The sequence below is a fragment of the Podarcis bocagei genome (assembly GCF_964188305.1).
Source record: "Podarcis bocagei genome assembly, chromosome: 9".
Lineage (NCBI taxonomy): Eukaryota > Metazoa > Chordata > Lepidosauria > Squamata > Lacertidae > Podarcis > Podarcis bocagei.
This window is the reverse complement of record NC_138134.1, coordinates 6,899,588-6,925,186: the sequence shown is the minus strand read 5'-3', so window position 1 is coordinate 6,925,186 and position 25,599 is coordinate 6,899,588. Positions and strand designations below refer to the sequence as shown.

General features: G+C 49.9%; 2 protein-coding genes across 9 annotated transcripts in view; one reads left to right on the top strand and one right to left on the bottom strand.

Moving 5' to 3' along the window:
• The window catches only part of LOC308594513 (uncharacterized protein), a 284,112-nt gene that overhangs the window by 231,429 nt on the left and 27,084 nt on the right, over nucleotides 1-25,599 (bottom strand). For 7 of the 8 annotated variants that reach the window (XM_081207645.1, XM_081207644.1, XM_081207647.1 and 4 more), the window contains one exon: nucleotides 22,833-24,965. In XM_081207645.1, the coding sequence (XP_081063771.1) occupies nucleotides 24,409-24,965 (557 nt within the window). In that variant the 3' untranslated portion in view covers nucleotides 22,833-24,408. Of the gene's footprint in view, nucleotides 1-22,832; nucleotides 24,966-25,599 lie in introns of those variants that run through there. The other variant, XR_014011493.1, reaches the window with a different exon arrangement.
• Nucleotides 1,449-20,071, top strand: LOC308594576 (synaptotagmin-5-like). Its single transcript, XM_081207818.1, has 5 exons — nucleotides 1,449-2,145; nucleotides 14,338-15,185; nucleotides 16,424-16,589; nucleotides 17,631-17,797; nucleotides 19,422-20,071. The coding sequence occupies exons 1-5, from the start codon at nucleotides 2,070-2,072 to the stop codon at nucleotides 19,581-19,583; spliced, it is 1,419 nt and encodes a 472-aa protein (XP_081063944.1). The 5' UTR covers nucleotides 1,449-2,069; the 3' UTR covers nucleotides 19,584-20,071.

The following is a 25,599-nucleotide window of genomic DNA, read 5'->3' as shown; positions in this document are numbered from 1 at the left end:
AAATAGTCTTTAAATTTCTTCCAGTCCTCTTCCACTATCTCTTCTCCCAGGTCTCGAATTCTGCCAGTCATTTCTGCCAATTCCATATAGTCTATCAGTTGCGTCTGCCATTCTTCCAGAGTGGGCAAATCTTCTGTCTTCCAGTACTTTGCAATGAGTATTCTTGCAGCTGTTGTCGCATACATAAAGAAAGTTCTGTCCTTCTTTGGCACCATTTGGCCGACAATGCCCAAGAGGAAGGCCTCTGGTTTCTTGAGGAAGGTATATTTAAATACCTTTTTTAGTTCATTATAGATCATCTCCCAGAAGGCCTTAACCTTTGGGCACGTCCACCAAAGGTGAAAGAATGTTCCTTCAGTTTCTTTACATTTCCAACACTTATTGTCTGGCAAATGATATATTTTTGCAAGCTTGACTGGGGTCATGTACCACCTGTAAATCATTTTCATAATATTTTCTTTCAAGGCATTACATGCCATAAATTTCATACTGGTGGTCCATAACCGTTCCCAGTCAGCAAACATAATGTTGTAGCCAATGTCTTGTGCCCATTTTATCATGGCTGATTTAACCGTTTCATCCTGAGTGTTCCATTTTAACAGCAAGTTATACATTCTTGAAAGTACCTTAGTTTTTGGTTCTAACAGTTCTGTTTCTAGTTTCGATTTTTCCACCTGGAAGCCTGTTTTTTTATCCTTATTTAAAACCTCCCTAATCTGACCGTAGTGTAACCAGTCCCGCACTTTATCCTTCAATTTCTCAAAACTCTGCAATCTCCATGCGTCTCCATCCTTTTCTACTATCTCCCAATATTTTGGCCAATTGGCCTCCATATTGAGTCTTTTCTGAGCCCATTTTCATGAGGACTTAAAAACACATATAAGAGCATAAGGAAAGCCGGCCAAATCAGGCCAGTGGTCCACCTAGTCCTGGATGCTGTTCTCACAGTGGACCGCCAGATGTCCCAAAGGGAAACCAGCAAGCAGGACACGAGCAACACTTCCCCTCCTGTGGTTTCCAGCAGTGGTACCTTGGGTTACAGAAGCTTCAGGTTACAGACTCCGCTAACCCAGAAATAGTACCTCGGGTTAAGAACTTTGCTTCAGGATGAGAACAGAAATCGTGCGGTGGCGGCGGGAGGCCCCATTAGCTAAAGTGGTGCTTCAGGTTAAGAACGGACCTCCACTACGAATTAAGTTCTTAACCCGAGGTATCACTGTACAGTGGTACCTCAGGTTACATACGCTTCAGGTTACAGACTCTGCTAACCCAGAAATAGTGCTTCAGGTTAAGAACTTTGCTTCAGGATGAGACCAGAAATCGTGCTATGGGTGCGCAGCGGCAGCAGGAGGCCCCATTAGCTAAAGTGGTGCTTCAGGTTAAGAACAGTTTAAGAGCCTGCTTCAGGTTAAGAACAGATCTCCAGAACGAATTAAGTTCTTAAACCGAGGTACCACTGTATTTAGAAGCACTGCAACCTCCAACTGCAGAGGCAGAGCAGAGCTGATTGAGCCGGGTAGCTGCACAAATGTGGAGAAACTGAATTGAAGATTGGAAAACTGAGAACCCAAGTGGACAGGCCTGTCTGTCCCTGGCCACTGCCCTCTTGCATTCCCCTCGCGCTGGGCCTGCCCCTCCACCCTGCTACTTGGCTGCCCCTCCTGCCATCCTGCCTCTCAAACGCCACATTCCCTGGCAGCAAACACTTAAGAATGGGCTTTGACTCCACCGCTGTTCTGGCATCCTCCCTCCCACCCTCTGCTTTGGGAGCCCGCCCTTCCCCTGGATTAGAAGGGGAGTAAACACTCCAGAATATTTTTTTTTCCACCTGTTTGCTCAGCTCTGTGGGCTTAGAGAGCTTTATTCGCTTCTGTTTATCAGCCCTGCCAATGCCACCCCGCTCTCCAGCACTGCCAGCAACAGGCACCTGCCACCTGCAAACCTTACTGCCAGTTCTAAGCGGCTCCCAGCTGGGGACCTAGCACTTCTTTCTTTTTCCTCCTCCTCCTCCTCAACCTCTCCACAGTGACGCTTTGGGCTCCTTCCCTTGGTTCCTGCCAGGCGCCTCCATGCCAGGACTTCCAGGGCCGCTCCAGGACTCCTCCATCCTCCCAGCTCACTTTGGGAGCAAGGCTGTGCAGGCAGGTAAGTGGGAACTAACAGGCCTGGTTTGGGGGGCATCTTGGGGGGCGGATGGGAGAGAGCAAGGCCAGAGACCCTTATTGGGGCACAAGGTTCTTTTCAAATGAAGTGCAAAGGCCTCGGGCCATTTTCCACTCTCGGGTGCTGTTTTCCACATCACTTTGCAAGACAGAAGAATTTGAGTTACGTGAAAAGTGCACCAGGATTTTACAGTGGCACCTCAGGTTAAGAACTTAATTTGTTCTGGAGGTCCGTTCTTAACCTGAAACTGTTCTTAACCTGAAGCACCACTTTAGCTAGTGGGGCCTCCTGCTGCTGCCGCGCCGCCGGAGCCCGATTTCTGTTGTCATCCTGAAGCAAAGTTCTTAACCCGAGGTACTATTTCTGGCTTAGCGGAGTCTGTAACCTGAAGCGTCTGTAACCTGAAGTGTATGTAACCCGAGGTACCACTGTAGTTGGTTGGAGAACTGCCTTGCAACCAAGGAAGCAAAAATTCAGAGACCCCAAAACAGTGGCACCAGCCTGCTTGTAGCTCACTGAAAGGCGCCCGATACGGACTCAGACCAGTGCTGTCTACTCTAGCTGGCAGCAACGGACTCTCCAGGGTTTGAGGCAGGGGACTGACTTCCCAGCCCCACCTGGAGATTCTGCTCCTGGGGACTGAGCCTCCTGCATGCAGACCAGGTGCTCCAGCGCTGAGTTATAGCCCTCCCCTTGCAGCAAAGGTGGGCAGTGGAGGAGGGATGCTGAGGAGCGGCTGCAGGAGGCCAGTCCATTTCCTCTCTGAGCCTCTTTTGTTTGCTTGTGGGGAGAGCATGGCCCTTCTCCCAGCAGAACAGCAAGGAGCTTTGTTCAGAGGGGTGGGAAGGAGGGGGCTGCAGAGGGGTTGCAGCCAAGAGGCTGCTGCTGGCTGCAGGAGCCCAGGCAAGTTGGCAGGCAGCGGGAGCACCCTACAGTTATTTATTAATTTGGGGGGGGGGTGTCCCCAGGTTTTTGTTTATTATTTACTTGTGATATATTTACTTATGAGAAAACACAGCAAAATATAATACCAGATGCTAACTAAAACAAAAACAGAGGCATATCTGCAGCCAAACATATAGGAGCAGAATTTCAAACCCAAACCAAATGTAATAAATTAATATCACAAACTTACAAGTGACACAAATTTGTTTCAGTTCTCCCATACCTTCTTACTCCTGTACACTCACCATACATTTAAAGCACATTTCCTCCCCTCCAAAAAAGGAGCTGTAGTTCACCCACACAGAGAACTATAATTCCCAGCATCCTTAACAAACTGCAGTTTTCAGAATTATCGGTGGAGGAAGGAAATGTGTATCAGTTGTGTGTGTGGTCTGTAGGGGGTTAGAGAATGTTGAGGTCACAAGGGCCCAACATTAGAGCACGGATGGGGATCTCGGACTGATGGATTTATTCCAGACCGCCCACGCATGATTTCCGCTTTAGCAGTTGTTTTGTGATCCTGATGGAATCATGAAACTGTAAAGTTGGAAGAGACTCCAGGGGTCATCTAGTCTAACCCCCTGCAATGCAGGAATTTCAGTTAAAGAATTCCTGACAGACGGCCTCCAAACTCTGCTTGAAAACCTCCAAAGAAGAGGAGCCCACTATTCAAAATGGGATCATGTGGAACTGCCTCAAAACCATCCCGAGAACAATCACAAAAGCACAATAAAAACGTAGTCTGGGGTCCCCATTGTGTATCATTCGTAGACACAGACAGACAGATTTTGTTGTCTTTTTTCGTAAAACCCTTAGGGACTGATCTAGAATTCAGCTGCATATAAATGCAGGAATAAAAAAGTCACTGTTCTTCCTAGCCCTGAGAGCTAAATAGCACATCCAGGTTCAGAGGCAATTTACTGCAGGGGACCCTTGCCCAGGGGACACGGGTGGCGCTGTGTGTTAAACCACAGAGCCTAGGACTTGTGACGACGGGGTGAGCTCCCGTTGCTCGGTCCCTGCTCCTGCCAACCTAGCAGTTCAAAAGCACGTCAAAGTGCAAGTAGATAAATAGGTACCACTCCAGCAGGAAGGTAAACGGCGTTTCCATGTGCTGCTCTGGTTTGCCAGAAGCGGCTTAGTCATGCTGGCCACATGACCTGGAAGCTTTTCGCCGGCTCCCTCGGCCAATAAAGCGAGATGAGCGCCGCAACCCCAGAGTCGGTCACGACTGGACCTAATGGTCAGGGGTCCCTTTACCTTACCCTTGGCCAGGTCAGGAGAGGCTTGCTGGTTTCCTGGACTGCATGTGGGCCTCCCAAAACGATCTTCCTGGCCACCGTGGGGAAATTTCCTCTCCTCCTCCTTTCTCATCTTCTTCCCCATAGAATTACACATGGCCACTCATCCAATTTTAAAACATACCAGAGACCCTGCTTAGCTTAGAAAATGGGCTAGCAATTTCATTGCTGCACCACTAGGTAATCAACCTTACCTGATAGCTGAAGCGGAAATCAAAGGCCATTGTTAGTGGGAAGGGAAAGGGGCGCACTCTGGGTGCAGAGGCCAGGAAACCCCAGAGAGCAGCCCCTGCCATTTCTTCCCCAGGACCAGCAGTGCCTCCGATTTGCCAAGAGGTGCTGTAGAGGAAGCACAGGTGGGGCTGTTGAGGAGTCAGTTCCAGCCTCCAAGGAGTGGCAGCGAGTGATGCACACCTTGGAGGCTGGATCTGCCACCCCTGTTGCCTGAAGCAGTCACCTCACCTTGCCTCATGGGCGGGCTGGCCCTGTCTGATTATTTCACGGGATTAATAGCTGTACTTCAGGGACACGTGTGGCACTGTGAGTTAAACCACAGAGCCTAGGACTTGCCGATCAGAAGGTCGGCAGTTCGAATCCCCGCGACAGGGCGAGCTCCCGTTGCTCAGTCCCTGCTCCTGCCAACCTAGCAGTTCGAAAGCACGTCAAAGTGCAAGTAGATAAATAGGTACCACTTCGGCGGGAAGGTAAACGGCGTTTCCATGGGCTACTCTGGTTGCCATGCTGGCCACATGACCCGGAAGCTGCACACCGGCTCCCTCGGCCAATAAAGTGAGATGAGTGCCACAACCCCAGAGTTGGTCACGACTGGACCTCATGGTCAGGGGCCCAATGTGGGTTTGGGCACATTGAAGATCCTGTGGAACTAGTGCTCTTCCTCTCCGGTCTCCTTCTCTACCTCCATTAGGGATGGATGAAAAGGTCCTTGGGGTCACCATGACATGTCCCACATCATGCTCCCCTAGAGCAGCCCAAGGGAGGGGCGGGACGTAGAGGGAAAGCTGGCCCAGGGTTATCTCAGGTCAGCCCTCCAGACCCAGTCAAGGACGTTGCCACCGCGGCAGCTTGGAAACTGCAAGTGAAATATATTTTTTATTGGAACATTTTCTCTTGGCCTCTGAGCACACGGGAACAATCATTGACAATCTTAATCTGTATGGTTGTAGATTTTCAGATAAGCTAAAAATAGATGGGCTCTGCTTCGGACCCTTGTCCACTGCCCAGGCACTACTATTTCCCTGTTGAACAATGATTACAAATTGTTTGCAAAAATATTAGCAGATTGAAATAAATGTTGAATGAGTATATATATATCAAGATCAGGCAGGGTTTCTTCCAGGTAGACAAATGAAGGAGAATATAAGGAATATTATGAATATAATAGAATACCTGGAGGTCAAAAATGAAAAAGAAGCAGCAATGATGTTTATAGATGCTGGAAAAGCCTTTGACAACGTCTCTTGGAAATTCATGACAAAGCTGCTTGAAGAAATTAAATGCGGCCCTAAATTTCTATAGGGAATACCAGCAATTTACTCGGAACAAAAAGCAAAATTAATTATAAATCAGGTGATAACAGACGAATGTCAGATACAAAAAGGAACTAGACAAGGATGCCCACTATCACCATTGTTGTTCATCCTGGTACGGGAAGTACTTGCCAGAAAAATAAGAGCAGATAAAGAGATCACAGGTGTAGAAACTGGGGAAAGTGAGTTTAAACTAAAAGCATATGCAGATGACTTAGTGATAACAGTAGAAGATCCAAAAACTTCACTCCCTAAAGTGATAGAAAAGATTCCGAAATTTGGGGAAGTGGCAGGGTTTAAATTAAATAGGAATAAAACAAAACTACTAGTTAAAATTTGAAAAAAGGGACACCTGCACCTCTGCTGCTGGTCTGCACACGCCCTTGGAAAAGCCGAGGCGGCGGAAGCATGCCAGCGTCAGACTTCTTGGCTCTGAGCCACCCTTCCTGGCATGCCCTTGGCCGTGTCCCCCACTGCTGCAATCCAGTAGGCCAGGACGGGGAGCCTTTCACCCTGCGGATGAGAAGCAAATAGAATCAGAGAACTGTCGAGCTGGAAGGGAACCCAAGGGCCATCTAGCCTGACCCAGTGCAATGCAGGAATTGTCGGAAAAGAACCCCCGACAGACAGCCATCCACCCATGACAGAGAGTCCACTTCAACGCCCGACAGCTCTTACCTTCAAACGTTCTTCCCAATCTTTAGTTGGAATCTCCCGTCTTGCAATTTGAATCCATTGGTTCTGGTCCTACCCTCCAGAGCAGGAGAAAACAAGCTTGTCCTGTGACCTTCAGATCACCTCTCAGCCTCTTCTTCTCCAGGAGAACAAAAGGCCATCATAGTGCATAAAGTTTATCCATTTTTCTGTTTATCACTTTAAAACGAGTGTTATTTTCTCAGCGATGGCCATTCGCCAAACGTTGTTGGGCCATAAATCTGGGGGTGGTTCCTTTAAGACCTTCCAGGTTTGAGCTAAAGAGAGACAAGCCTTTGAAGAGGTGTACAGTGGTACCTCAGGTTAAGAACTTAATTCGTTCCGGAGGTCCGTTCTTAACCTGAAACTGTTCTTAACCTGAAGCACCACTTTAGCTCATGGGGCCTCCCGCTGCTGCCGCGCGATTTTTGTTCTCATCCTGAAGCAAAGTTCTTAACCCGAGGTACTATTTCTGGGCTAGCGGAGTCTGTAACCTGAAACATCTGTAACCCAAGGTACCACTGTATAATAAACAAGAATCGAGGGAGAACTGCAGGAGCTCCCAAATTATTTTGAATATTTCTGAGGATACCAGTCCCCAAAGTGTCTGTATTAGCAGGCAGCCCCACCATGAGAGGTAATACGTTCCCTTAGTACCTGTTTCTTGAGCATCCACCCTGATTTGCTGGCCCAAAGCTTGCCCTGTCTCTTACTGAGCATTATGATTTTTTGTGGAAAGGGCACACAACGTGAATATGTCCTGCCTTCATCCCGATTTGCTCACAGTGTGTTTAGGCAGCTTCCTCTTAGTCATTCATTCGCTCCACACTTTTTAGGGCATTTCCCTGCCACTCTCTATTCCGCAAAATGCCCTGTTCTTTTTACCAAGCGGATTTGTTGCATCCACTTGAAATGCACAAACCTAAATTTCTGCTGTGCACTTGAATCCCTCCTGCAAAGGACTGACAGATTGGGGGCGCCCTGAGCGTTTTGCTCCTTGCCGGGAGGTCAGGTATGCCAACTCTAGGGGGCGGAGGTGTCTTCTGCCCCCTTAATATTTTGCTGGCGGAACATTGCAGAAGGCTGCACCAGGCTGCGTGGTGTCAGGAGACGTGTGATGTTGTGACACACTTGCGTCACACATAGATGATGCGCAACATCCCCCAGGCATCATGTGTTCAGTGTGGATTGGGGCCATGCAGTGAGGCCCTTTCAGGGCTACCGTGCCTCCTCCTGGGTGCAGTGAAAAATGGTTTTCATTCTTAGATGAGAAATAACACTGTTTCACTATAAACAAAACACAGTGGAAAGCAGTAATTCACCCCTGCTACAGAAACAGGGGCTAATGGATGATGCGAGGGACCAATAAGCTATTCATCTTTCATGCTGTTGCCACCCAACAAAAGGGGCAGAAGCTGCAAATGGGAAGCTTTTAACTAACATTGCAAGGGGCCTTCGCTGGATGGGCATGGGCTTTGATGAACATTATAGGAAGCACTGCAGGGACGGGTATTGCAGTACAAGATATCCCTACATGAAGTTACATGTTCAACTACAATTCTAATTCTGCTCGGGGGAGTAATCTCTGTGGAGTAAAACGCCCCCTGCGCATGATCATCTACATGGCAGCTCTCTCAACACCAAAGACAAAAGTGAGAGATCAAAGAGCTGCCTTCTCTATCAGAAAGGCGAGGTTGATCTTCACAGCTGTCTTACCACATCACCATCTCTTGCCTGCAAGATCTACGAAGCGGACGGCATCTCTCGCCCAGGATCTATTTATACCTCCTTCTCTGTTTCGCAAGGAGCCCACCTTTGGGGAGGTCATGGGCCTTCCAATAATGTACCTGCCCTGCAAGGCAGATGACATTCTGCGTGGCTGGTCTTGTTGCTCCTGATGCGGAATGGCAACCCATGGGGGGCGGGGGGAGGAAGGAAAGGGGGTCACTGCCGGTTGCCTCAAGCGGACCGGAATAGATGTGGTGTGAGCCAGAGGATCTGCCTGCAGAGCTCTGGATTATTTAAAGAGAGACGCGTTGACTTGCACACTGTCAGGCAGGCTCCGGGGATGCTAGATCCTTTGCGCCCCACGAGCCCCTTTCCTCCGCCCCCCCAGGGACCTTGCTTCTACCTCTCCTGCCTGCCAGGTTCTGCTGCAGAGCTCTCCCCGGCTGCTGCTGCCGCCTTGCTCTTCTTCCATGGCTGATCTCCACTGTCCTCCTCTGTCCGCCCCAAATGCCCGGCTCAGGTGAGCAAGGACCCTCCTCGGGCTCTCACTCCCATCTGGGGCAAGGCAGGGGATGGCGCTCTTCAAGGACCACATCTTCCCAGCTCTGTCCCTCTGCCAGTCCATCATCTTTTTCTTCTGCAAGGGGATGATTGAAGGGTTGGTGATCCTCCTCTTCCTGTGGCTGCTGGTCCAGGTCCTGCTAGACAAACACCAGCATGGTGAGTATGCCCTCCTCCTCCTCCTCCATCCTCCCCCCCTCCCCCTAAGTATCATGGGAACTATAGTTTCCTAAGGAGATTGTAAAAAAGGTAAAGGGACGCCTGACCATTAGGTCCAGTCATGTCCAACTCTGGGGTTGCGGCGCTCGTCTCGCTTTATTGGCCGAGGGAGCCGGCGTACAGGTTCTGGGTCATGTGGCCAGCATGACTAAGCCGCTTCTGGCGAACCAGAGCAGCACACGGAAACTGTAGCACTGTGAGAATAGGGGTCTCCTGTGGGTTAAACCACAGAGTCTAGGACTTGCCAATCAGAAGGTTGGCGGTTCGAATCTCCACAGCTGGGTTAGCTCCCGTTGCTCGGTCCCAGCTCCTGCCAACCTAGCAGTTCGAAAGCATGTCAAAGTGCAAGTAGATAAATAGGTACCGTTCCTGCAGGAAGGTAAATGGCGTTTCCGTGTGCTGCTCTGGTTCGCCAGAAGCGGCTTAGTCATGCTGGCCACATGACCCGGAAGCTGTACGCCAGCTCCCTCAGCCAGTAAAGTGAGATGAGCGCTGCAACCCCAGAGTCGGCCATGACTGGACCTAATGGTCTAATGGTCAGGGGTCCCTTTATCTTTTAACAGCTCTCAGCACCTTCAACAAACTACGGTTCCCAGGATTCTTTGGGAGAAGGCATGGCTGTTACTGTGGCGCTAAAGAGCCTTTTAAGCCTGTGGGGTGGGCATTCTGCGGATGATTTTCCTTTGTATGGGTGAATCTGGAGCAATAGCATTTTGCAGGAGGAGGGATTCGTGTCTTAGCTTTGTGCGTTGAAAGGGGACTAAAGCACTCTGGCCGTGGGCAGTTTGGAAAGTGGTGGGAAGATGGATTGCAAAGTGTGTGGGATGAACAAGTGACTAATGGAGAGACCACCCACCCTGCAAGCAAATCAGGGTGAGCAGTCATTGTCATATAACCACCCTGTAAACAACAACAACAACAACAACAATAATTTATTATTTATACCCCGCCCATCTGGCTGGGCCTCCCCAGCCACTCTGGGTGGCTTCCAAAAGAATATTAAAATACTATAATACATCAAACATTAAAAGCTTCCCGAAACAGGGCTGCCTTCCGATGTCTTCTAAAAGCCTGGTAGTTGTTGTTCTCTTTGACATCTGGTGGGAGGGCGTTCCACAGGGAGGGCGCCACTACCGAGAAGGCCCTCTGCCTGGTTCCCTGTAACTTGGCCTCTCACAGTGAGGGAACCGCCAGAAGGCCCTCGGCGCTGGACCTCAGTGTCTGGGTAGAACGATGGGGGTGGAGACGCTATTTCAGGTATACTGGACCGAGGCCGTTTAGGGCTTTAAAGGTCAGCACCAACACTTTGAATAGTGCTCGGAAACGTACTGGGAGCCAATGTAGGTCTTTCAAGACCGGTGTTATGTGGTCTCTGCGGCCGCTCCCAGTCACCAGTCTAAACAAATTAGAATCAATGCTCAGTAAAAAAATGGACACGGTCCAACCTTTAGCCCCAGCGCCCTGAGCCAACTGCCATTCCCAGGGTTCTTTGGGTTTCCATGGCTCCTCAAAAATATTGCTTCAAGGGTATAAGGTAGATAAGGCCCCAGATGGGTCCGTCCCAGAGTTTCCTAGGAAGAGGGCTGGACTGTTAAGCCACTTGCACCTCTGTGAGAGGGGCAGAGGGAGGGGCCTGCCTGCTACTCTCAGCACCCTTAGCAAACTACCAGATTCCTTGGTGGAAGCCATAGCTGTTTGATTGCTTTGTCAAGGATACCATACTGTTTTCAAAGTATAGTGCAGATGGGGCCTGTTGCTACTACATCACATTGTTGGCATTAGGACATTTGATTCCCGCGTTGCAGGGGGTTGGACTAGATGACCCTTGGGTTCCCTTCCTGTCCTACCATTCTATGGTGTTTTTTTAATAAGATATTTATTAAGATTTTCAAAAAAATTACAAAATAAAAAGAAAAAAGAAAAATACAAAATAAAAATAGTTAAAAAATAGTTCAATCTTTCTATCACATATTTTTCATTTGCTTATTTCCCGGACCTCCTCACGCCTTCCTTTTCTGTATTCCAGTTCCAATTGTTAATTCAGCAAATCCCTCCCCTCTTCATTCATCTTAATCTTCAATTTTTAAATATTATAACATTAATTTTTTTTTACCTATTAATAACCATTTTCTCATATTCCCTTATAGCATTACAGCAAAAGACCACTTAGTTTCTATCCAACATCATTCTAACATTCATTAATTTTACAGTGTTTCTGTAAATAATCTTTGAACTTTTTCCAATCTTCTTCCACCGACTCTTCTCCCTGGTCTCGGATTCTGCCAGTCATTTCCGCCAGTTCCATGTAGTCCATCACCTTCATCTGCCATTCTTCCAGGGTGGGTAGATCTTGTGTCTTCCAGTACTTTGCGATGAGTATTCTTGCTGCTGTTGTGGCATACATAAAGAAAGTTCTATCCTTCTTTGGCACCAATTGGCTGACCATGCCCAGGAGAAAGGCCTCTGGTTTCTTCAGGAAGGTATATTTAAATACCTTTTTCATTTCATTATAGATCATCTCCCAGAAAGCCTTAATCCTTGGGCACGTCCACCAAAGGTGAAAGAATGTACCTTCAGTTTCTTTACATTTCCACTACCATTCTATGATTTTACGGTATCTGGTTCTATTTCCCATCCCTTTTCAGGGAGCGGGAAAGCATTAAAAAGTCAGCTGTGGGTCATATTCTCTAAAAATCAAAGGCAGCCTTCTAACACAGATCTCTAGGTGTTGTGAGGCTTCCAGCTGCCATTAACCTCAACCAGCGTGCCCAGTGCTCAGGGCTGATGAGAGCTAGACAGTCCAGCAACATCCTGGGGGCCACAGTCTGCAAACAGGAGCAGCAGCAGGCACTATTTATCGGTGTTCTCTGGATTGATTTCTGTTCTGGACGTGAGACGAAGAAAGAAACATTGGCAAGTTCCTGCACTGCCGGGGGTTGAGTGGGATCCCTTCCAGCCCTACAATTCTTCCCCCGTTTTTGTTAGAGGTGGAGGGGTTTGGCCCAGGGCCTTCTACATGCGAAGCATGCGCTCTAGCCTTGCGCTGCAGCCCTCCCTCCTCCCATCTCACGGGAAGATGCAACATTCTCTCTCTCACACACACACATTCTGGGGTGAGCTGCCAACTGACCTGGAAGCCAAGCACAGATTGAGTGCTTTGCAAAGGGCTGTTTGACTAGGCAAGGGCCTCTTAGCTCCACAACAGCCCTGCGTCAGCAAAACTGCAGGCCTGATAAGCAGAGCTTTTCTTTCCCTGGGGTTTATCTGGTTTGAGGAGAGTCTGGCTTTATTTTAGCTCCTGAGCAAACATGTCGAACTGATGTCATCAGGCCAGAGCTGCTCTGCAGGCATCTTTTGGAGAGAGTGGGAGTCGGATGGGGTCCCTTCCCTGCCTTCTCTACTCTTCTTTTGAGCTGCCGCTCTTGCCCTTCTGAGCCTTAGTGGTGGTTGTTGTTGCCAATCTGCTCCAGCTGTTGTGAGCAGAGATGGGGAAGAATCCAGTTCACACTTAAAGGAGATACTACCTAATCCACACATTCCAAAGCTGCCGATAGTGATAGTGCAATGTCATTATACAGATCTATAGTGCGGCTATGGAACGTGGGTGGCGCTGTGGTCTAAACCACTGAGCCTAGGGCTTGCCGATCGGAAGGTTGGCGGTTTGAATCCCTGTGACGGGGTGAGCTCCCGTGCAAGTAGATAAATAGGTACCACTACGGCGGAAAGGTAAACAGCATTTCCATGGGCTGCTCTGGTTTGCCAGAAGCGGCTTAGTCATGCTGGCCACATGACCCGGAAGCTGTCTGCAGACAAACACCAGCTCCCTTGGCCATTAAAGCGAGATGAGCGCCGCAACCCCCGAGTCGTCCGCAACTGGACTTAACGGTCAGGGGCCCCTTTAGCTTTAGCTTTATGGTGCGGCTGCATTTGGAATGTGCATGTTAGGCAAAACTGCATACAGATTGCATAATAATTTTCAAGGTGTCTTGTTATACTTCAAAAACCTGCAACTTTATGTGGACATGTGAACAGAACTTACAAATGAAAACAAAAAAGCAAAACCGAGCAAAACCCAAATGGACATGTTTGGCCATCCCTACTTGTGAGTGGAGAAGTGAGGACATAGATGGAGGTCCAGTGGTGGTGCAGAGATTACAGTGTTAGACTAGGACCTGGGAGACCAGAGTTTGAATCTCCACTCGGCCATGAAGCTCACTGGGGGGTCCAGTCTCGGCCTCTCAGCCTAACTTACCTCACAGGTTTGCTGCTGGGAATAAAGGAAGCGGGGGAAACCAGGTAAGCCAACTTGAGCTCCTTGCAGAAAAAGGTATAAATGCACCTTGGAAGAATGGCACGATGCAAGTGATAGACTATATGGAACTGGCAGAGATGACCGGCAGAATCCGAGATCAAGGAGAGGAGCAGATGGAAGAGCATTGGAAGAAGTTTAAAGATTACCTACAAAAATATTGTAAAATTTATGAATGTTGAAGGCTCTGAAAATGAAATGAAGGGGTTCTAGCGATTAAGATAAATAAGATTATAAAGGGATGGATAAAGGTTTAAAATGAATATTAAACGATCTTGCTGAACTAACTTTTAAAGTAGAATACAAGAAGGGAAGGCGGGTGGAAGCAAAGAGAATAAGGTTTTGAAAGTTATTAATATAAAAGAGTGTTCTTTTTTATGCTAAATTTTTCTTTTGTATTTTTCTTCTTTTTTCTGTTTCTTTGTTGGAATTCTTGATGTTTGTTGTTTGTTTTTTCTCACTTTTGTTGTTTTTTGTGGATGTTAACTTTTTGGAAAATCTTAATAAAATATTATTATTTTTAAAAAAATGCAGTAAATAAATTAAATAGATGGCCCATGATGAGCCCTCCCCTGAAACTGGGGCCTGCTCCCTTGAGGCTCTGCAGTTGCTTTCCCCACAAAATGACCCTCTTCTGCAAACAGAAAGAAAATTCGGACTTAACATTCGGAGTAACTTTCAGGTTGTAAGACTTCCTCGGAATGGAATGCACACTCATTCCCTGGGGGCTTTTAAGCAGCGGTTGGATGGCTATCTGTCAGGGATGCTTCAGCTTAGATCTGATTCTTGCATTGCAGGGGGTTGGACTAGATGACCCTCGGGGTCCCTTACAACTCTAGATTCTATTATTGTCCTCCTCTCCTCTGCTCAGTGCACTTACAGGTATTCCTGGGCGTCGGGCTGAGCCTGCTCTGCTTCTGCCTGCTCCTCGGCTGCGCGATTTGCTGGCACCGGCGGAGGACGCGGCGCCCGGATTGCGGCGAGGCGCAGGCGTCGGGCCGCCCCCTGGTGGATCTGGGCCCCACTCTGCCCTCTCCGACGACGGCGGTGCCCATCCAGCAACAGTATGCCCAGCTGGCGGGGCAGCTTCTGGAGAGCCTGCCTGCTGCAGCTGCTCGTGCGCCGGCCTCGCCCGACGGCAGCCCCCCGACGCCCCTCCTGCGCGGCCGCGCCTCCCTGCCCAGCCTCGTCGTCCCGCCAGGGCTGAGCGCGCCGCCTGCCCAGCGCCCTCGGGGCCCGCAGCGCCGGAGCACCATTGCCGCGGGAGACAGCAGCTCCCTCGCCGTGCGCCCCGTCGCGGGGCTCCTGCCCGCCGCCGCCCAGGCCAAGCCGCGACCTCGCCTGCACTTCGCCGTCGGCTACTCTCCTCCGGAGGCCACGCTCACGGTGAACGTCGTCGGCGTCGCCCACTTGCCCGGGGGCCTCGGCGCCAGCCGCAGCTGCTACGTCGAGGCGCGCCTGCTGCCGGGCTCCGCGGAGCCGCAGCGCACCGCCCGGCGCCGGAGGAGCCTCCACCCCGAGTTCCACCAGCAGCTCCGCTTCCCCGGCTGCGCCCGCCAAGAGCTGCCGGGCCTGACGCTGCGCCTCGCTGTGTACGCCAGGGCATTCGCCCGTCGGAAGGACGCCTTCGTGGGCGAGGTGCTGTTCCCCTGCGCCCAGGTGGCCGGCGAGCACGGCGCCTCGCCCTCGGCGCTCGCCCAGGAGCTGTCGCTCACGAAGGTGAGGCTCGCGTCGCCCAGAGGCCGGGGAGTCGTCGCCTCGCGCCCGGCGGGGACCCCCAATTCCCGCTCCGCCTGCGGACCTCTTGAGGGTCTTGGGGCAGCAATGGTTCCCTAAAATTCAAATTGTAATATAAGCAATAAAAGGAGCAACAGAAAGGCAATTGAGAACCAATCCCCAATATTCCTAGCGATGGGTGGGTCACCTGCAACCACAAATTGCACCCATGGTCACCCATGGGGCACAGTTTGATAATAATAATAATAATAATAATAATAATAATAATAATAATAATAATAATAATAATAATAATAATTTATATATACACCGCCCATCTGGCTGGGTTTCCCCAGCCACTCTGGGTGGCTTCCAACAAAACACTAAAATACAATAACCTATTAAACATTAAAAGCTTCCCTAAACAGGGCTGCCTTCAGATGTCTTCTAAAAGTTTGGTAGTTATTTTTCTCTCTGACATCTGGTGGGAGGGTGTTCCCCAGGGCGGGCGCCACCACCAAGAAGGCCCTCTGCCTGGTTCCCTGTAACTTGGCTTCTCACAGCGAGGGAACCGCCAGAAGGCTCTCAGAGCTGGACCTCAATGTCCAGGCAGAAACCCTGTATTGGATGGGTAAGGGCTGGTTTTATTTGTGTGCATGTGTGTCATGAGCATAGCCAGGATTTATTTCCAGGAGAGGGCAGAACCTCAGTTAGTTATGTATTTTGTAATGATTTACTTGATTTAGGGAGGGGCAGCTGCCCCCCCCCATGGCTACGCCCACAGTGGGTGGGTGTTCCCTTTGGAGCAGGCTTAGGAAACTGGCCCTCCAGATGTTATTGGATTTCAACTCCTATTGGCTGCTGCCCTGGGGGGTATGTAGGCCCCTGAAGGGCAGGCCCAGGCAGTTTTATATAAGTGAAATAACTAAACAGCATTTTAAAGCCTTAGGCAAGTGACTTTGACACGCAGGCATCCCAACAAAGAGGCCGTAAGCAGCGCAAAGTGACATGTGCAAAGTTGCTCTTGTTCTGGAACCCTGCTTCCTGGATTCCCATTGAGGCTTCTGGTTGGCCACTGTGCAAAGAGGATGCTGGACTCGATGGGCATCCACTGGCCTGATCCAGCAGTCTCTTCTTAGGTTCTTAAATCCATGTGAAATATAAAACTGGAGCTGGCTATCTCCTGTATGTGTATGATGTGTATATCTATGTCATGACGTGTTCATTCTCTCCCCCTTCAGTGCCACAGTTCCCAGGACGTGAGCTCCGCCTCTTGGCTCTCTCAGCCCAGGTCCCTGGGGCAGCTTTTCCTCCTGCTCCAGTATCAAGCTCTGGCCAATCGCATCAAAGTTCTGGTCCGCAAAGCAGAGAACCTGGGACGCGTCAGCCGGATGCTGGGAACACCAGGTAGGATGCAAGTACCAACGCACACAAACATGGGGAGCTGCCTTCTGCTGAGCCAGACCATTGCTCCCTATATCTTAGTGTTGTCTACTCTGACTGGCAGCAGCTCTCCAGGGTTCAGGCAGGGAGTCCCTGCCAGACCTACCTGGAGGAGCCAGCGCAGATTGAACCTGGGACATTCTACATATAAAGCAGATGTTCTGCCACTGAGCTATGCCTTCCTCTGTGATCTCCACATGCAATAATTCTGTGTTTAAACTGGGATCTGGTGCAGGTAATGCTCAGTACCTTCACAGATTTAGGTACAGGACTCAGGACACAAATTTTCATAAAATTTTCATATTTTAATCTATATGCATACACACACATTTTTAAAAAATCTGTGAGCAAATTAAGATGGGGATCTCTCAGACCCCGTCTGCATTATGCATTGAAAGCATTAGGATACCACATTAAACACACATGGCTTCCCCCAAAGAATCCTGGGAACTGCAGTTTGTTAAGGGTGCTGAGAGTTGTTAGGAGACTCCTCTTCTGCTTACAGTACTACATTTCCCAGAGTTCTCCAGGAAAAGGGCAGGACTGTTAAACAACTCTGGAAATTGCAGCTTGAAACTGCTTTCTTTGCAGAGTGGGAAATGCTAGCTTAGGGGAGCTTTTCTCCCTCCACAGAGGCTACCAAGGGGCTCCCTGGGGCTGATGATCAGGTGATGATCCATTATAGGGAGCCTCTTGCAGGCCCTGATCCTGATCAACAGATGGGCACTGAAAGCACATCTCCAAAGATGACAGCTGTTAATGCCAATGAGCAATTTTCTTTGAACTTTGACAAGTAATATCAGGTGGTGGCAGTCCTGTCCACCTATCAAAGTTGGGGGGGGGGGAGAGGAATCTCTCTCGTTTCCCTTCTTTCATAGAATGGTGGAATTGGAAGGGACTCCAAGGTTGACCATCTCTGCCTCTTCCAGCCGTCAGGCACAAACCTGTCCGTCTTGAGGAGTCCTGCATCTCCCATCCCTTGTCCTCTGCTTTTCCTCTTTCTAGACCACTACGTTCTGATCCACCTCTGCCATGACGGAAAGGTCATTGACACAAAGGAGACCAAGTCCATAGCGGGCTACAACCCCGTGTGGAATGCCCCGTTCCTCTTCAGCTTACCTGCCGGAGACATCCAGGAACAGCAGTTGTCCCTGGAGTTCACAGTCATGCAGGTAATGGATGGAAGATCTGAGCCAAAGTATGTTAGGGACGCGGGTGGCGCTGTGGGTTAAACCACAGAGCCTAGGACTTGCCGATCGGAAGGTCGGCGGTTCAAATCCCCGCGATGGGGTGAGCTCCCGTTGCTTGGTCCCTGCTCCTGCCAACAGTTCGAAAGCACCTCAGAGTGCAAGTAGATAAACAGGTACCGCTCCGGTGGGAAGGTAAACAGCGTTTCCGTGCGCTGCTCTGGTTTTGCCAGAAGCGGCTTAGTCATGCTGGCCACATGACCCGGAAGCTGTACACCGGCTCTCTCGGCCAATAAAGCGAGATGAGCGCCGCAACCCCAGAGTTGTCCACGACTGGACCTAATGGTCAGGGGTCCCTTTACCTTCTCCTAGCCCAGGCGTCCTCAACCTCGGCCCTCCAGATGTATTTGGCCTACAACTCCCATTATCCCTAGCTAGCAGAACCAGTGGTCAGGGATGATGGGAATTGTAGTCTCAAAATCATCAGGAGGGCCGAGGTTGAAGAAGCCTGTCCTAGCCCATTGTGGGGCGGGGGAGAGGCAAGCAAAGGTAGAGCAGCTTGCATCCTGGGTTGGCCTGAAAGGTGCAGGCACACAGGTAATTCCCTGTGCCCAAATGCAACATACGGTCTTGAGTGCTGAGCCCAGCCCACTCTGGATCCACACTTCTGGACTTGCTGAACAGTTGTACAAATGTATAGATTTATTAATCTATTATTGTGATTTTTAAATCCTCCCTTCACCCTAAGGTCCATGGGCAGGTCACAACATTGAAACACAATGTTAAAAACAGTTCCAAACAATTTACAGTCACAAAAATATTGGGGGTCCTAAAAATATGCTCTTTGAGTGTCAAAAGCTGGGGTCAAGAGGTATGTCTTAGCCATTGAGTTGAGCTAAAGAGAAATGAGGTTTTAGAAATACAGTGTGGTTCAGTAGTTAGAGTATTAGAGTAGGACCTAGGAGAGACCCGGGTTCTAATCTCCACTCTGCCATGAAGCTCTCTTACCCTCAGCCTAACCTACTTCACAGGGTTGTTGTAGGGATAAAAGGAGGAGGAGGAGAACCTAGTGAATCCTTTCTGCCCAAGGAGGAAACAAAACAATGCATTGATTCCTGCTTGTTGTTGTGCCAACTTACACAAGAGGGTGCACTTCCTCAAGAAGGAATTTGTAGGTGGAAAAGCTTGGGCTGAGATTTCCTATAGGCAGGAAAAACCCCTGAGGTGAATGGAAAGGTGCTGCCGTGCCCCTCTGCCCAACTTTGCTTGCCAGGGTCCTGTGGTGGCAGTGACGGCTTCCAGGTTCTGGTGGGATCTGAAGGGGTCTGGGGGATCTTGCCGGAACCTGGAGGTCATTGCCGCTTTGTCCTTGCTTCTCTGGCAGCAGTGGGAGGGTGCATGGGAGGGGTGCCACCAGCAAGAGAGCCCTGCTGGAAGCCACAGTCAGTTCTCTTCACTCGTTCGGGGGGTGGGGGTGGCAGGGCTTGGATTCCACCTCCCGCGATAGCTGCCTCAGTCCGTCTCAGGATGGGCTGGCCCTGCTATAGGGCAGCTCTAAGGTCCCCCACAACTATTCCTGACTCTTGTTTCCCCCTCCATCTTGTCCCAGGCTCGCCTCTACACCCGCAGCTGCGCTGTTGGCCGAGTGCTGATCGGTCCTGTGGCCCCTGAGATGGGGCAGGTCCACTGGAAGGAGATGTGCAGCCGGGGGAACATGGAATCTGCTCGCTGGCATGCCATTCAGTCAGAAGGCTTTCAGCTCTGCCCTTGAGATGCACGTCCAGAGCTTCCTGCTGGGGAGTCTGCCTGCCATGGCGAAGGATGGCAGCCAAAGCAATGGCACCCTGCGAGAAATGGCCTTCCTCTGCTATGGGAGGCCAGGGAAGGTTTGAGGGGAACTTGGCATTGCGACACCTTTAAGGTACGCAGGACTGCAGGAAGTCCAGCTGGAGAAATCCAAGCCAGTTCCAAGTCCTCCCAAGGCAGTGACTTTTTGCCCACAGAGAGGTGATGCTGCTCAGAGCCCTTCGGAAACCCTGGGGTTGAAAAGTCGACGGCAAGCTCTCCAGGACAGCCAAGGAAGGCAGAAAGAGCAGGTGGACCAAGCTTTCTTCCTCCATAATGCTCTCCACATCCATCAGGCACGCTGACCTCAGATCTAAGTTCCACTGCAGCAACAGCAGTTTCTGGGGCATTGCATTATCTGCATAACTTTTGGCTGCCGGCCATAACAAAAGAGAACTGGAAACTGCATCAGCAAAGCTGAAAGGCGTGGCACTGCTCTAGGTGGGGTGCTGACTGCTGTCATGCTGCTGTTGCAACGAGGAGGAACTTGAACTGGGGCAGCTGGGTGCAAACAGAAATGTCAGAACAGAAGGTGCTGGTGGCATCGCTGCAAGGCAGCCTGGAAGGGTTGTTGTGCTGGAGGCTGCGATGGACAGAGCTCTGCAAGGAGAGCCTCTCTGTATAAAGCAAATGCATTGCCCATTAACAGCCTTTATTGCATTCCTTCTCAGAACATGCTTATTTCGTTCCCTTATCTCACCCTTCCCTCCAGGGGGTTCAGGGCCTGCCTACACACCGATCTCCCCACCACCTCCCCTTCATATCCTCTCAACAACCCTGTGAGGTTGTATTATTGGGCAATGCCATGTGGAAGATGTTTCTCACTATATGTTAACTTATCCCCACCATGCAAATCCAAAGAGGCACTTTTTGCAAACCCCTGTTTGTGCAGGATAGCAGGCTGTCTCTGAGTGAGAGGGTCCAGGGGTTGTTGAGGGACCACACTGCACTGGGAAATAGATCGAGAAGAAGCACCTGGGTAAAATAGCTGGGAAAAGTGAGGGGAATTTGGAGCACTGAACTGAAACAGGGGCATCCCTGTTATCAGATATCTCACATTATATGTTTGCTGTTTTTATTTGCAGATGTCCGAGTCATATTTTAAACTGATTACAGTGGTGCCCCACAAGACGAATGCCTCGCAAGACGGAAAACTCGCTAGACGAAAGAGTTTTCCGTTTTGGAGGTGCTTCACAAAACAAATTTCCTATGGGCTTGCTTCGCAAGACGACAATGTCTTGCGAGTTCCTGCTGGTTTTTTTTCCTTTCCCCCCTTTTTTCTAAGCCGCTTATCAGCTGATCCGATCAGCAGATAAGCCGCTAATAGCGCTAATCTGCTAATCCTTCAATGGGCTTGCTTCGCAAGACGAAGAGAATCACAGAATGGATTCTTTTCGTCTTGCGAGGCACCACTGTATGATTGTATGGAATTGTCATGGCCTTCAATTTGTACAATAAACTTATTTTGAGTGATGTCGGTTAGACTTGAGAGCAACCTACCAGCTCAAAATCTCCTCAGAAACTTTATGACTGAGCAAGGATTTGAACTCTAGTTTCTTGTACTATGAGGGATGCAAGAAGCTGCCTTGTACTTAGTCAGATCCTTTGGTCCATCCAGCTCAATATTGTCCAAACCGACCTGCAGCAATGGCTCTCCAGGGATCCATGGAGGGGTCTCTCACAGCCCCACCTGGAGATGCTGTTGCAGACTGAACCTTCTGAATCAGGTGGCTCTGAGTTATGGTCCTTAGAGAATCACAGAATCGTAGAGTTAGAAGGGACCCAAGGGTCATCTAGTCCAACCCTCTGCAATGCAGGAATTGCAACTGAAGCATCCCTGACGGATGGCTGTCCAACTTCTGCTTAAAAACCTCCAAGGAAGAAGAGCCCACAGCCTCCCAAGGGAGTCTGCTGCAGCTGCACAGCTGTTACCATCAAGAAGTTCTTCTTGTCATTTGAATCTGTTGGTTTGGGTCCTCCCCTCTGGAACAGCAGAAAACAAGCCTGCTCCGCCTTCTTGTGACAGCCCTTCAGGTATTTGAAGGTGGCTCTCATGTCGCCTCATGTTTAGCCTGGAGAAGAGGAGACTTAACATCCTCAATTCCTCATGAAGCTTGGTTTCGGGGCCCTTGGTCATCCTGGTTGCCCTCCTCTCTTCTCCCTTCCTAATTCAGTCCTTTTTAGGAAAGGCAACCTTTGACCCCCAGGGGTCACTGGGCTCCAGCTCCCATTGGCCCTGAGGCTCGGTGAGATTTGGAGCACAGTGCCATTGCGAAGGCCACAGGTTCCCCACTCCAGCTCAACCCCTGCAGCTCACTGGCTCAGTCCGCTTTGCCACAAAGTTCAGTGGTGCCCCGCAAGACGAACGCCTCGCGAGACGAAAAACTCGCAAGACGAAAGGTTTTTTCGTTTTCGAGTTGCTTTGCAAGACGAATTTCCCTATGGGCTTGCTTCGCAAAACGAAGCTTGCCCCCGCAGCCCGGACCTCTTTTGAAGCAAGGGGCGGCGGGGAGAAGATCGCTTCTCCCCATTGCCAGCCTCGCAATCTCCGGGGACAGAGGCAAAGGCGCGCGCGCGCCTTCCCCTCTGTCCCTGGACCCCTTTTGAACCAAGGGGCGGCAACGGAGAGAAGTGATCTTCTCCCCGCCGCCCCTTGTTTCAAAAGAGGGGACAGAGGGGAAGGCACGCGCGCGCCTTCCCCTCTGTCCCCGGACCCGTTTTGAACCAAGGGGCGGCAACGGGGAGAAGCGATTCTCCCCGCTGCCCCTTCCCTTGCTTTAAAACAGGTCCGGGGACAGAGGGGAAGGCGCGCAGCGCTTCCCCTCTGTCCCCGGACGGTCTCCATAGGAACGCATTGATTGATTTTCAATGCCTTCCTATGGGAAACCGTGCTTCGCAAGACGAAAAACTCGCAAGAAGAAAAAACTTGCGGAACGAATTAATTTCGTCTTGCGAGGCACCACTGTTCTTGCCCTTTGCCTGCCAGGAGACAAGCTTTTGCCCTGCTGCAGCTGAGCTAGGTGTGTGTGTTCTTCTCTATATGGTGGTGACTGGAAAGATTTCAGCAGGTGGGAGGCATCCTGAGCTTCCCCCTTGGGCCATTTGGACATGTCATGATCATGTCAGATAACCCAAAGGGGGGGGGGGATATAATCGGTGTCTGCGTATCTTCTATAAAGCCAGCTAAGATCCAAGAGGATGGCTCAAAGGCAGAAACAGGAGCCTGTGCAAGAGAGTGCCCATACATTTAATAATCATTATTTATTATTTGTACCACGCACATCTGACTGGGTTGCCCCAGCCATTCTGGGTGGCTTCCAGCATATATATAAAAACATAGTAAAACATGAAACCTCAAAAAGCTTCCCTGTACAGGGCTGCCTTCAGATGTCTCCTAAAGGTTATATAACTTAGAGGTGAACCGGACCAATTCACACTTTGTGAAACGAGGGTCAAACTGAAACGCAGCCTCAAATTCTGCAGTGCAGGGCTCCAGCAAAGCCAAGTGGGAAGGGCAGATTGGGAGGGTTCAAACTTCTCCGCCGCCCTGCATAAAATGACCTTTGTAGGCCCACAATTTGGGGTGACTCCGGGGCAGGTTGCAAGATCATAACACAATATGAAAAACAATTTAACCACAAAAATAAGACGAGTCCTACAAAAATACCACACAAAACCAGTAAAAAAAGTAGTATGAAAGCATGCAGAAACAAGTATTCAGGGAATTTCTACAGATAAAAACTGGCCTTATGCTCCAGGAGAGCCTGGGGGAGAAGAATGAGTGTCTCAGCAAGTTGGGTGCTGCTTCATGGTGGAAGGACGACAGCAGAAAAGCCCATTTTGGGAGTCACCGCCCTGTGGACACCCTGCAGGGCACAGTACTGCAAAGAGACTCTCCCCAGATGATCTAAGCCCAGGGGTCAGCAACCTTTTTCAGCTGTGGGCTGGTCCAACGTCCCTCAGACCATGTGGTGGGCCAGACTATATTTTGAAAAAATATATATGAAAGAATCCCTATGCCCCACAAATAACCCAGAGATGCACTGTAATACAGTTCTCTCATACTGTATTACGGTGTTGTACGTTGGTTTGACAGTCATTGAAAGAACGTCCCTACAGAGGGTGGTGAAGACAGCACACGATATCATGGGCTGTCCCCTGAGTCTGCTAGATGTCATCGCAGGAGACCATTGCCTCAGAAGAGCAAGGAACATTCTCAGGGACAACTCACACCCTGGCCAGCACCTTTTCAATCTCCTGCTCTCAGGCAGGAGATATAGAAACATTATAAGCTGCACCAACAGGTTAAAGAACAGTTTCTACCCATGGTCCGTGAGGCTGCTGAAAGGAAAACAGCAACATTGCAGCTGATGTTCAGGGTTGGTGGTCGTACGACAACACACAGTGTGTAACAAGGACTGAGAGATTGTGGAGGGGCTCGTTTAATCTCACCGTAAACAAGTGGTACAGTGACAATAAAGTATTTCTATTTCTATTCTATATTAAATAAAAGCACACACTCTACTCATGTAAAAACACCAGGCAGACCCCACAAATAACCCAGAGATGCATTTTAAATAAAAGGACACATTCTAGTCATGTAAAAACACACTGCTGGGGGCCAGATTGAGAAGGCGATTGGGCCTCATCCGGCCCACAGGCCTTAGGTTGCCTACCCCTCATCTAAGTGATCTTCCCATTGAATTTCCTAATGTTCAAATATGCCAGAGTTTCTCCAGCTCTCCTTCAGTTCAGTCCTCTGAAGGTTCGGGGCTCCCTCTGAATTTAAAGGGGGACCATGGTCTTGGGGACCCAAATGGCCTCGGGGACAAAAGAGCTGAGCTCCTGGGGCTGGGCAAGGTCCCTTCGCCCTCAAGGTGGCCCTGGCCTTCTTGGTGGGAAGTTGTGGGGGGCAACGACAGCATTACAGAAGGCACAGTGGGGCTGGAGGACCCTGGGGGCGAGGGGAGAGGCCATGCAGAGAGGAGATTTCCATGGGCAGCAGAGCTTGTAACTGAAAAATGTGTGACACACGTGTCAGAAGCAACACGGCTTTGCTCTCCTTCAGCACCAGAGTGGAGCTGAGCGTCCGGTGCAGCCGCAGGCCAGTTCTCTCTGCCGCAAATGGAGGGTGTGAGTTTGTTCCTTTGGGGCGAAGGGACAGGGCTGTTGCACCCATGAGCGCTTTGCGCATCCTGGTCCGGGTTAGCGGAGAGCTGGGGAACCAAACACTCAGCCCTGCTCCTTTCTGGTCCTTGCTTCGAAAGTCTGCAGATCTCTTGGATCTGTTGCTGGAACCTCAGTTTGGCTGTTTGGGGAGTAGAGAAACAGGAACAGAGATTTAGTAAAGAAATATTTTTTTTTAAATAAATATTTATTAAGAATTTTCCATTTTAAAAAGCCAATAAGAAAAAACAAAAAGAAAAAAGACAGACTTCCTCTTTACGCCTTCCCCGATCATGCCTAATAAAAAAAAATTTTTTTTCCTTTAGAAATCCAATTTCCGTACTACTCACGGGTTGCTGCTTTAAAGTCCAATTGTTCACAAGAAGAAGTCAGCGCTCTCCGACCATGGCATGCGGCTTCACTCCGTAGGAGAAGCAGTCGACTCACAGCACCGCGCCGCTCACCCCGTCTCCCGTTCTGAAGCCTTTAAAAAGGCTCCTTCACGGGTCGGGGGGGCGCAAATGGTCCCGCCGAGTCACCAGGTTCACAGGCTTCACCGCCTGTGATTTTTAAGGGTCCCCGCATCGCCGCAGCGGCAAGACCCGATCCTGCGGAGCCGATTCCCTCCGGAGCTCAGAGGGAATCCGCCATTAGTCGATCGCGCTAACCCAGAAGTCTTAGTAAAGAAATATTATCTCCCCTACTGTCAGCTCCAAAAGATTCCAGGGCAGCAAGTAATAGTTGGGTTTTTTTAATACCTATATAAAACTGCAAGG

Bases quoted from the DNA above. Each gene is read 5' to 3' on its own strand.
- LOC308594576 (XM_081207818.1), top strand. From the start codon at position 2,070: ATGCCAGGACTTCCAGGGCCGCTCCAGGACTCCTCCATCCTCCCAGCT. The intron at 15,186-16,423 runs GTGAGGCTCGCG...CTCCCCCTTCAG, and splicing joins AGGAGCTGTCGCTCACGAAG to TGCCACAGTTCCCAGGACGT. The intron at 16,590-17,630 runs GTAGGATGCAAG...TCCTCTTTCTAG, and splicing joins CCGGATGCTGGGAACACCAG to ACCACTACGTTCTGATCCAC.